The sequence below is a fragment of the Triticum aestivum genome, chromosome 3B, assembly GCF_018294505.1.
Source record: "Triticum aestivum cultivar Chinese Spring chromosome 3B, IWGSC CS RefSeq v2.1, whole genome shotgun sequence".
NCBI classification, from domain to species: domain Eukaryota; kingdom Viridiplantae; phylum Streptophyta; class Magnoliopsida; order Poales; family Poaceae; genus Triticum; species Triticum aestivum.
The window spans coordinates 835,872,471-835,884,305 of record NC_057801.1 but is presented as its reverse complement, the minus strand read 5'-3'; the positions used below and the strand labels follow the sequence as shown (position 1 = coordinate 835,884,305).

At 46.7% G+C, this 11,835-nt stretch overlaps 1 protein-coding gene across 1 annotated transcript; it reads right to left on the bottom strand.

Moving 5' to 3' along the window:
- Positions 1 to 2,428: 2,428 nt before the first annotated feature.
- On the bottom strand, positions 2,429 to 7,619 carry LOC123072798 (cyclin-A2-1). The gene is made up of 12 exons (XM_044496438.1): positions 7,325 to 7,619; positions 6,146 to 6,454; positions 5,737 to 6,040; positions 5,321 to 5,427; positions 5,020 to 5,112; positions 4,208 to 4,341; positions 3,929 to 4,004; positions 3,758 to 3,834; positions 3,635 to 3,668; positions 3,392 to 3,541; positions 3,174 to 3,314; positions 2,429 to 3,037 (listed from the first exon to the last, which is right to left on the bottom strand). The coding sequence occupies exons 2-12, from the start codon at positions 6,446 to 6,448 to the stop codon at positions 2,951 to 2,953; spliced, it is 1,506 nt and encodes a 501-aa protein (XP_044352373.1). The 5' UTR covers positions 6,449 to 6,454; positions 7,325 to 7,619; the 3' UTR covers positions 2,429 to 2,950.
- Between the last annotated feature and the right edge of the window lie 4,216 nt (positions 7,620 to 11,835).

The window sequence follows — 11,835 nt, the reverse complement described above, 5'->3', positions numbered from 1 at the left end:
CCCCACGTCATCTTTAGAACACAGTGTTGACCCCCTGCTGCAGCGTCGTGCACATCCCTTGTCTGCTGCCTTGTTGTCGACATCACTCGCACCGTCCGCAGCCCTCGCCATCGTCGACGATGCTCGGCACCGCGACATATGCACCCCTCACCATTTGACGGTTCCAACATATGGTATGGTCGTGTTCCAGCCGCCTCGTTGTCGCCGGTGCAGCGTCACTGCTCAGAACCTCGCCGCCCCAACACAAAACCAACAACGATGGAGCGGCGCCACCACCATCCATATCGTAGCAACACCGGCTGCCGTTTCCAACTTTTTCGCGTTGGGGTTGCAGCACTATCAGCACCATCGTCCACGAGTCGCAGCTCTCGTATACACCGGTGGCAGCTCACCGGAACGATGATTGTAGCATCGACGCTCCGCCATACCAGCAAATTGGTCTGCGGCTTCCAGGAATTTGACCCGTTAATCCCAGCAAAATTGCTCATCAATTCCAGCACATGGTGGCGTGTATGCAGCATCCAGCGAGTCGCTGTTGCAGCTTCTGTGTCGGCTGGTTATAGCAAGATTGCGCGCCGGTTTCAGCAAAAATATTGCTGGTAGTAGAACCTCGTCTTGCCACTCATAGCATCGCTGGACTGTGTGTCACTACAATGCCGAGAACGTGGTTGTAACTTTTGTCACTGTGGGTTGCAACCATCGACAGCGATGGTTGTAGCAGTTGGCTGACAGTGCGTGTCGCCGTCATGCTGGTCGTAGCACCACGCTGCATCAGTTCCAGCACCGTTGTGTGCTGGTCGCAGAGCATGCACATGCCCATCACACAAGTAGCAGCAGCAAGCAAATGCACACACACACGCAGCAGCTGACACACATGCAGCAGCACGCACACACGCACCAGCAACACAACACACACGTGCAGCAGCAGCACAACACACTCGTGTGCAACAGCAGCAGGCACACATGCATACACGCGCAAGCTGTGAATTGCCCAAAATCCTCCAAATCCGTCACCGCCAGCGAGAATCCAGCGCCGGCAAAGGGTCGTCGGAGTTGCAGGGGTGTTCGGGGGGATCCATTGTCATCAGGGAGGCGGACGGTCGGCGGTGTGGGTTTTGACGGCGACGGACGGGAGGAAGAGGCGTCGCACACGGGAGATGAGAAGAAAATCTTAAAAAACTCAGAAGTGGCACCGGGGCAAAAATACAAGACTTTTTTTTAGAAAACTTTCGATTTATTCATCAACTGTCAAGGTAGTACAAAGAACACAAGAAATAAAAATTACATCCAGGTCCGTGGAGCACCTAACGATGACTATAACCACTGAGCGAGCCAAAGGCGCGCCGCCGTTATCGTCCATCCCTCACCGGAGCCAGGAAAACATTGTTGTAGTAGACAGTCAAGAAGTCGTTGTGCTAAGGCCACATAGGGCCAACGCACCAGAACAACAACCGCCTCAATGAATAAAAGCGTAGATCAGAAGGATCCAAGAGACCACCGGAGACAAACGCCGATTGGATCCCACGAGATCCGCCAGAGACATACCTCCACATGTCATCTAACACCTAGAAGCATCGCCGAGCCGGGGGCTAGGCAGAGGAAACCTTATTCCATCTTCAAGAAACCGTTGCAACCTCGTCTTCTTGAGTATGGCACAAACTCTAATAAAACTCAAAAAGACACCTAAAAATATAAGCACCATAGGAGACGAGGCAGACACGCAAAAAAAAAAAAGAGACTTGTGGTGCTTTTGGGAGGCAACTCTTAAAATTTTTACTCCTCTAAAAGGTAAGGTTTGAGGGTTCGGCTAGGTGCAGTTGCTCTTAAATTTAATCCTCTAATTCTTAAAGTTTTTAAGAAATCGACTAGTACGTACGATGCTCTTAAATTTACTCCACTAATAAAGATTTCTACTGGATCGAGATGCTCTAACTGGGTTCGAAACTTCAAATCAAACATGCGTTACAATACTAGTGGAGTAACGTGCCTGCCACTCTGGCTTCATAGAGTATTGTTTAACCATGTGCCGTCACTTTGTGTCAGTTGACCGTTTGACCGTCATATTTAAATACTAGTCCATCTCATTGCTGCTCCCACGTGACATTCATTCAGCTCCCCTCATGTCTTCATTTTCCAAAATTACAAAAAACCAGCTGCCTCTGAGTTCAGAATTTCTGACCCCAAAATTCTGAACCATTTCTCCTACAGGGCTCTCCACTGACTAAAAATGTCTATGATTTTTTTTCCTCAACTGAAATGAAAATTTCATAACAGTTATTAAAGCTTATTGCATAAAGTTAACTACTCCCTCCATCTCAAAACAAAATGTAAGACGTTTTTTTGACACTATGAAAACCACTAAGGGAGTAGTAAAGATTGGCTCTTCACTTGCTTAGTTTCACATCTCATCACAAAGAAAAGGAAACAATAAACAAACAAACCCTTGTGTTCAGCATGATGTAGACAGTCAGGCTACATTTATGTTCATTTACAAACCAAGCAATAATGAATGTTCTTGTAACAACAGGTTACATCACATCAGATCACATCAACCATCCTGGACTCACTAGAGTTGCTCTCCTAATCTCAAGAGCGAGCACTGCACTGCAATTGCACTCACTAAACTCTGGGAAACGCCCGCAAACCTACGTTAAATCAAGCGGAACTCACTCAGTTATCATACAGACAGACAGACAGACAGACAGGATCATCATCATCATCATACAATTACCAGCCCTAGGCATCCATCAGCAGCCTACGCAGGAACTCAATCAACATTTATGTGAGCCATCGCCTACGACTGCACGACTCGAAAAAGGTCGGGGGGAAATAACAACACAGCCAGATCGGAGGGGGAGAGGGTGGTGGGAAGGGGATGCTACAAGATCTTCGGAAAAAATCAAATTGTTGATCAGCAGGGGGCTGACGCTGCGCTGCTACGAGTTGTTGATCAGCAGGGGGGGCTGGTGCCGTTAGCTTGTCTATGGAAGAGCGACCCAGGCATCGCCGGCGACAGCATGTTGGCTACACATTCAAACTGCAATGGGATGGGAAACACAAATTAGCTGTCAAGTGATTCTAAAAACCGTATGAATGTATGGCTTGCACAGAGAAAAGATTCATGTGGTGTTTTGTTTACGGAACTCAAGCAGCAAGTGGTGATTGTGGCATACCTTTTCCTGCCGGTATTTCTCACGTATAGCATTGAGGGGGGGACTTCCGCTGGTGTTGCCTTGCTGCAGCTCCCATAGATCGCGTACGCATCCTTGAATATCTGAACTTTTGTATGAGGTGTAATGCTCGAGAGTAGAGTTCTGCACGAGACACAACATATATTAGAGCAAATAGAACATGATGTACAGAGGTCTGCATCCAGAGTTCTCATACGAACCCATGGCAGGTCTGATTGGTCGAGTGTCCATTTTGCAAGGAACACCGCCGAGGCTGCCACCACTGAAGGGTGAAATTTCAGGAAACTGTAATCGGTCAATGTCAACTCCGCAAGATAATTGCCCAGATAGCCCAAAGTTGCACAAGGAGCCTGCAAATGTAGTTTGCGAACATAGTGATCATCAGACGCCAAACATACAAATTAAATGAAAACTGTGCTAACATGGTTGGATGCCAGTCTTACTTTTTGAGAAGCATGTGCTGCTCTAAGGAATCTCCTAATAAAATTTCAAGGAAACGCTTGTCAGTGATGTCATATTGGAAAATAAATAAGATCTGTCTAGTCATCCTGTCCTGAGTAACTAACCTCAGAAACGTTTTGATTGTGGGAACTGAAAGATGAAACCCCAGATCATTAAGCACTTCACACTCCATTTTCAGCACCTACGGAATCAGGATGATATCAATTATGGCAGATCAACAATGACATTTCGCATGTGTAATTAACAATCCTTCAAACTTCACATGTAACGAGTACCTGATTTTTTGTATATGTGTTATCAGTTATGAAACAAAATTCTTCAACACGAGGCGCACAGATCTCTTCATATTTTCTGCAGAAGAAGGTAGATCTTTAAATGATTCTACTGACACATGTCACTGGTGCCAATGGCAGCAGAAACAATAAACATAATTCATGCATTTGCTGCAAAGTAAGCTCCTTCAGCAACTAGGCAAACCTTTTCATGAGGCATCTTCCTAACAATTTCAAAGCTTTTGATGTTAAAATATTAAAATCAAACAAATGTGAACTTACGAGGCAATCAGCATGCTAGTTATTCCAAGAAGTTGTAGTTTCTGTCTTTCAATATATTTCCGAGAAAGAAATTGATCAATAAGATATACAGTGAGGTATAGTGTGTCTGGCACAAGTTTATATTCCTCAGAAACCTGCAAAGATAGAACTTCATAAGCTAAGAAGTCATGATTCATGAACAGTGAAGATTAAACTTGAACAGGGATCTTCATTTGCGGCGAAAGAAAATGCAGGTTTCCCGTATGCATGTGAGAAATGTAGAGTATGTTTCTGGTGCTGAAGTGAAGATCACTGTCATCGTATTCTGACCTCTTTAGTATCACAGGGCCTCTGTGGCTTATGTGTTTATTTTCAATATATACATACAGCACATGTTACCACCACAGCACGAGTTTGACCATGTTGCATTTGGCTCAGTTCAGCAACTTATGTGGTGCAAAAATAATGGATGGGTGGAACACCACCACTGATTCAAACTTCTCATATAAAATCCTCCATCACTAACACCAAATAGTTATGAGATTTAAAAGGGAAATGAATAACTACGTGAACAGGAATGTAAAGAATATTTATGTGATCTACCGAGTCCATCGAGGACGGATGTGGAAACCTTGAACTCTATTCCTCTCTGAAATGAATGCGCAAAGTTCCTACCATCCGTAAAAAAAAACATTCACATGTAATTGATTACTCCATATTTGCAAGTTATATACATCAATTTGTATGTAAGTTGTGCAGTTAAATGGCAATGATGAACTATTTATTGTTGAACTATTTATGCATAAATTTAATCAGAAGCAATCCAAACAAACCTCAACAAGCCAATCAATCAGGATGCCCCGCATGCCCTTCGTGATATCCCTTTGCAAAGTCTCCATGTAATTTGATTTAGGTCTCCTTATAAGCTGGGAAGTAACATGAGCATATAAGATGGTGGTTGAAATGCTTTCACAAAGAAAAAAGTATATTAATAGTATAGCGCAGAGACGAAACACAAACATCCAAAAATGAAATTCTTCCCAGCTTAATAAGTCATGTAAAATATGAGGAATTTAGAAGTCTGTCTAAACAGTAGAAGAAGCTTTTCCCTTCTACAAAAGAACATAAACATACCTCTGCAGCCATTAGGTTTCTGTATATCTCTGCCGCATAGGAAGCACACATTTGTGGATTGCCATTATCTTTGTCAATGTCTATAACGTTTAAGCCAACATAGTCCCCTGGAACAAAGATACAGAATATTTAGCTGCTGCCCCACAAAACAGAATACATAAATATCTGCAAGTTTCTCAGGAATGCTCAGTGGACAAAAACATTTACAGTATGCTTTGTAGTTTTAGGTTCTGAGGCCACGGAAAGACCATAAAGATTTAAGAATATACTCAGGATACAACCAGACTGCCAGCAAAGAAGTGTAACGTTACAAGCAAAGAGAAGCTCCAAACAGTTTCTCGAACTTCTAGGTTCTAACCTATCTTTAAGTCCATATGCTAAACAGTAGAGAGAGAGAGAAATGCAACTTAACTAACCAGTGTTTGAGTCGGCAGTTTCAGATTTATCTCTTGTATTTCTTCCCTGAAAGAATGGCTCATGAACACCACTCTCCCTGTTCCGTGCAAAATTCCATAATGACAACGACCCCTTGTTTTCGAGCAGAGCAGTGGGCTCCTCTTTTGGTGGCAAAAGCTCTGCCTTCTGAGTTTCTTCCACATTATGAGAATCATTCACAACAAATGAAGTTCCACTAACAGTAGGAAGAGGTGGCTTAGGGGCCTTCTTTGCGCACTGCTTGTTTTTGCTTGGATTTCGCCCTACCTTCTGTGTGGGCCTTGACTGGAACAAAGGAAATACATTCTAAATTAGTTGACATCGGGAAAAGGTAATCATCAAAAAATCATACTAGGATATACTGTAATAATATGTGGAACATCTTGGTACCTGTAGCTTAGTCACAGCAGTGCAATTTCTGAACGAGTTTGCACAGCTTATGTTTGTCACATCCTTGAGTGCTGCTCGCCTTTTAGGAGGTGGAGCTGAAGTTAGAGCACTTGCACAAGTGTTCTCATCTGAAGCTCCCCGTTTCGCCTTTCCTTTAGTCGCCGGTTTTCGTTCAGTTCTGACAGGTACCGGTGCTGGGTGAGGCACTCCAAACCTTCCACAATTAGCAGCTTGAGCTCGTGTTACACGGCCATTGGGAGCTTGGCAAGCAATAAGGACTGCATTATCCTTTCTTACAGCCATTTAAACCTGAATTGGTGAAAATGAAAATAGCATTATGGATTCATGCACTGAGCAAACAATATAGCAAGAAGTAGCACTGCAAAACTGAAAGGGGAATAAGACTAGGGTCTAGGATGTGCGTGAAACATCATGCAACACTCTGTGTTAAATAAACAAGTGAAGGTACAAGTTTATCCAGTGTACTGAGAGGAGAGCATGAGCAAGAGACAATAAATTCTCAGGTCATAAACAAAATCATATCAGCAACCACTAAATTACATTGGGACATATCATTTCAACAAAATTACTTTCTGGTGTTGCATCTATGGAAAAAATAATGAAAACCCATATTCATGAAACCCAGTTCACAAGATGCACAACTTGAATTATATCAAAGTATATGAATACAGGTGACTTTGTTCTTTTTTAAATTGTGGAAAATGTAGTTCTTTCTGGTTCTGGATAAGCTTAATGCCCTGGATTGCATTTTGTTTCCACTACCACATGTCCTGCAAGAAATATGGACCACGTACAAGAAATGTGCATCTATAATTTGATAGATCCGGTGTAATATTTGGGGCAAAGAAAATCCCCAAATCATGTTAACAGGGCATCTTCAGATAAGTGAACAAATGCAGAAAGGGCAGCCGCCATCAAACTTAATAAGTAGCCAGCACTAAAGCGCATCCAAATAATTAAAATGTGGGTGGGGATGAGCAGCACGAGGATGGCAGCCACGTTCGGCGACGAGGAGCAGGGGGGGAGGGGGCCGGCGGCGGGTCGGCCCTAGTTCTTGAAAAAAAGAAAACCCAAATCCTTTTCTTGAAAACAAGAAAGCCCGAATTCGGCGACCACGGCGCGCAAGGAAGGAAGGGGGCGAGCGGAGAAAGAACTCACCGGGCTCGGGAGGGCAGGGCGAGAGGAGTCGCCGCCGGCGTCGATCTGCCGAGGCCCGAGAGGAACGACCAAGAAAAGACTGTGCCGCCGTCGATCTGGCGGCTAGGGGGGATGCGCCGGCAGGCGGCCCTGGAGGAGGCTGGCCGCCGTCCCCGTCCAGATCTACGCGGACAAGGCTCCCCCGCGCCGGCTGGATCCGGATGGGGCGGCTGCGGCGGAGGCGGCGACCACCGAGACTTCGGGGTTTGAAGTTTGAAGGGGGGAGGCGGGATGATTTGGGGCGGCCGTAGAAGAAGAGGACAAGGAGGGGAGGGGAGGAGGGGACGACGCTCCTCCTCTCGTGGGTTCAATCCCTTTGGCAGGCCTGGCCCTACCCAAGCCCAGTGTGAGTGAGATTCAACTGCTCACACTTTTTTTTCCCTCGCGTTAGTTGATCGGTCCCCCCTCGGTCCACGGCGTCCTCCTGTGTGCCTGAAGGCGGGAGGGAGCCCTTGTGTTAGGTTTGTGCATGAGAAAGGGAGGCGAGGCACGGGAGGGTAGCCTCCTGGCTCTGTCTCGCTCCTTGTGCGGCCACGCACCGGAGAGCACGTGATGTTTGCACCTGGGATTAACAGCTTCGGATGTCGGACGCTTCGGTCCTTCGTGGTGGTGGTGGTGGCGGTGGAGATGCTGGCATCAAGTGAGTTCCGGTCTTGGTTCTCCCCTTTTAGTCTCGTAACATGGTCTTCTTTGTCGGCAATACAACGCATAATCGACAATGTCGATGACTTGACATGCGAGGAGAGTGTCCCTAGCCAGGGTGCATTACATGATACTACCTTTTATCATTAGTTAGACATATAGGCATGCATGCTAGTGGTTTGTATTCTTGGTTGATACTATAGAATACCTTTTATCACAAGACTTGGCAACAATAGATAGATACACATTGCAAAGCTGCACATCATTGTTATCACAAGAGATTCAAATACCAGGAGCTTTTATTCACGTTGTACATCAAATTCCTTTATACAAAAGAAAGCTCCATAAACTGCATCACCTATCCTATCTTGACTTGAGGAGAAAATTCTGAAGGAAAATGAACAAACTATCTACTATCCTAAACTATTTGACTTGAGTTCCTCATTGTTTGGTCTCGTTGAGTGAAACAACTTCTCTCTCGAAACAAGCTCGCGCCCGGCATTATAGATAAAGCAACAAACAAAGTACACAGTCGAATAATACAAAGTGGAGAGGTAGCCTTCTTACACAACAGATCCTGGGATAATAGGAACACGACTACACTACCGAAAGAGGACACGGGGAAGTCAGAGTACAACGCCACACCACACCCTAGCACACCTAGTCTCCACGGCAAACGCCCTCAAGAGGGAGAACGGCGCCGAGCATCGCTGCTGCCGAGTCCATGGGTCTTCACCCGACGCCTTGGCACAGAGAGGAGAACCAGAACGACGTCTTTAAGAAGAGAGCGACGCCCGTTGGGCGGCGGCGGCGCCAAAGCGCAGAGCTTTCGGTTGGCAGCTCACCCGTGCCATCACGATGACACCAGGTCATGTGTGGCGAGTTCCAACTCCCTGGATCTGGGCAACGCCTATGTCAATGACATGAAACGTGTCTGAGCCACCAACTGCTACCCCTTGCCGCCCACACGACCAAAAGGGTAAGCCACCACCGCTGCCATGAGGCCCGCCGGAGAGCCAAGCATGGGGACCACCATCCGGGGCCGCCACCCCCGCATCCCTGCCCCAATACATCACCACCCGACCACCTCACAACACACCAACCACATCAGGAAGACTAGAAGGCCTTGCTTTCACTCCTAGCCCCGCATCAGTCTCTGGATCTGGGTCCACACCTCCACAGTAGGAGGCGTCGACACCTGCATCCCCAGCTAGTCCCAGTGAACCATGGGACATGATCCTAAGACTGCCGACAGCCCCCGTATAGGCCTTGGAGAGTCAGCACAATGACTAATATGTGGCCATCGGTGATGATCCGTAGGCCGTTGCAACTTCGTTAGGACCACCACCACTGCCCACCGCACCCGCGAAGACACCCCTCACGTGCACATCCCAGGAGGAGCTCGTCCTCGCCTACCCGAGGAACAAGCCCCAATCTGCCTCGGGCCCAGATCTGACCTGCCCGAGCACAAACCCTAGAAGAAGATGAGATTGTTGTGCGCGCAGCCACACCAGCCCCGCACGCTGTCGACACTGACCAAGGAGAAGGGAAGAAACCAGGACACCACCCTGCGCCACCAGCTGGACCACGGCCACTGCGTCGTCGTCGCCACTACTAGCCCGCACCCCCAACCCGTCTCGGCCCATGAGCAGACCAAGCACGGGAGGGGAACCACCACCGTCACGAGCTGCTGCGACGTCCCCGTAGGTGCAGAGCACCACCAAGTCGTGGCCACCACCGCCGAGACCCAGCACAGCAGCCACCGGCCCATACCGTCGTGGCCCGCTCCACCTGCCGGCCAAATCCGGCCACCGCAGTGCAGGCGAGCACCACCGGCCATGCAGCCCCTCACACCGTAGTTGCACCCCCGCGTGGCTTCCACGACAGTGAGCCATCGTGCTACGGCACCCTACGCGAGCACTGCGCCCAGGCCCAAGGGAACCGGCCTGTGCCGCCCTGTCGCGCATGAGGAGGAGGACGCCCCGCCGGCGCCGCCGGCGGTCGGGTTTCCACTAGTAGAAAAATGGCTTTACGTGAGCCACATTAGCCCCGGTTTGTAAACGGATCTGTACTGATGTGACCATTAGTGCTGGTTCCAATGGCTAGGGGGTGGGAATCATTAGTCCTGGTTCGTGTTGAACCTCTAGTACTGGTTCATGACACGAACCGGGACTAAAGGTGTGGTGGCAGGCTTGTGTCAGACTAGGGGGCCCACTGGCACATTTAGTCCCGGTTCGTGTCACAAACCGGGACTAGAGATGCACCTTTAGTCTCGGTTTGTATAACCAACTGGGACTAAAGATGCTCCTATATAAACTCTTCGTCGAGCTCGAGCTCTCTATTCTTCCCCTTTCCTCTCCTCTCTGTTCTTCCCCTTTTGCTCGAGCTCATCCTCCATTTTTGCAAAAAATTGTCAAGATTTGAAGGCACCCCATTCATCCAAGTGTTCACAAAGGTTAGCAACTTTTCCTTTCATCTCTCATTGCTAGATTATCTCTTGCAATGCTCTATAAGTATAGTGATTTGTGGGTTTTAGTTTGGGAGTATTTATATGTGGTAGTTTATTTGATTTATATGCAACTTGAGCTCAAATTAACTTCTTATTTTGCATGTGTAGGTGTGATTTACTTTGTGCCTTCCCGTCCCCGTCCTAACCATCGTTGATCGCCCGCACCGTCTCGTCACCGGTACCACCTTGGTGAGCCTCTTGTTCTTATCCTTTTTATAAAAAAAATCATGTTTGTGTGATTTAGATAGTTACTTGTATAATTTTCTTACCCGTACATTGTTTGTTATACGTAGTGGCATGGTTTTGATATCCGTCCCCGTCGGCCCTCGTCCGTTTTATGATTCGGATGTGGTATATTCTCTTCTATAAGTATTTGTTGCATTTCGTGTTTATGACAAATTATGCCCGTCAAGTTGACATAGATATTTTTATTAGGAGGTATGTGAACTGGAAATTCCAACCGACCCTCTTGTCGAGAGCTTAAATTTTGTTGAAAAGGAAAAAAATTACTTGAAGAAAAAATTGAAAAGAATTGAGGAGGAGAAGATGGAATTGGAGTTGCATGTTGCCGATGTCGTTGATGATCACAAGATCAAGATGGATGCAATGCGCTTGAAGATTAGAAAGATTAGAAAAAATATGCCATTGATAGTGAGGCTTGGTATCATTATGTTGTTGGATCAACTGTTACCTTAGTTGCGATCTTGATCACATTTGTTGTTGCATTTAAATGCTTTAGCTAGAGAGTTTGTATGTTGTTTTATGAGAATAGGTCACTAGTGCAGAACCGGGCAATAGCACCGGTTCGTAAGGCCCTTTAGTGCCGGTTCCACAACCGGCACTAAAGTATGGTCACTAAAGGCCCCCCATTTAGTACCGGTTCAGCACGAACCGGTGCTAAAGGCCAACCACGTGGCACGAGGCAGCTCCGGGGGCAGGGAGCCCTTTAGTACCGGTTGGTAACACCAACCGGTACTATAAGGTTTGGGGGGTTTTAGTTTTATGATTTTTTTTTCATTTAATTTCGTGTTTCCATTTTAATTCTTTTTCGTTTGCTGGTATTTTATGATACTACACATTGTACACGTTATGCATATATATATAGTAGAACCAATCATGCATATATATATCATCAATGTCTCACAAACCACCATATTAATTAATTCACACATACACACATGTATAGCTATATACAATTTCTCCTACATATGCATGTTGCCTTCGGAGCCAGTGGCATTAGCCTAATTGGTGCCTTCGGAGCGGGTAGCGGGTAGTAGTATTCTCCCTTCGGATTTATGACCTGGTCGAGCAAAAATCCCGC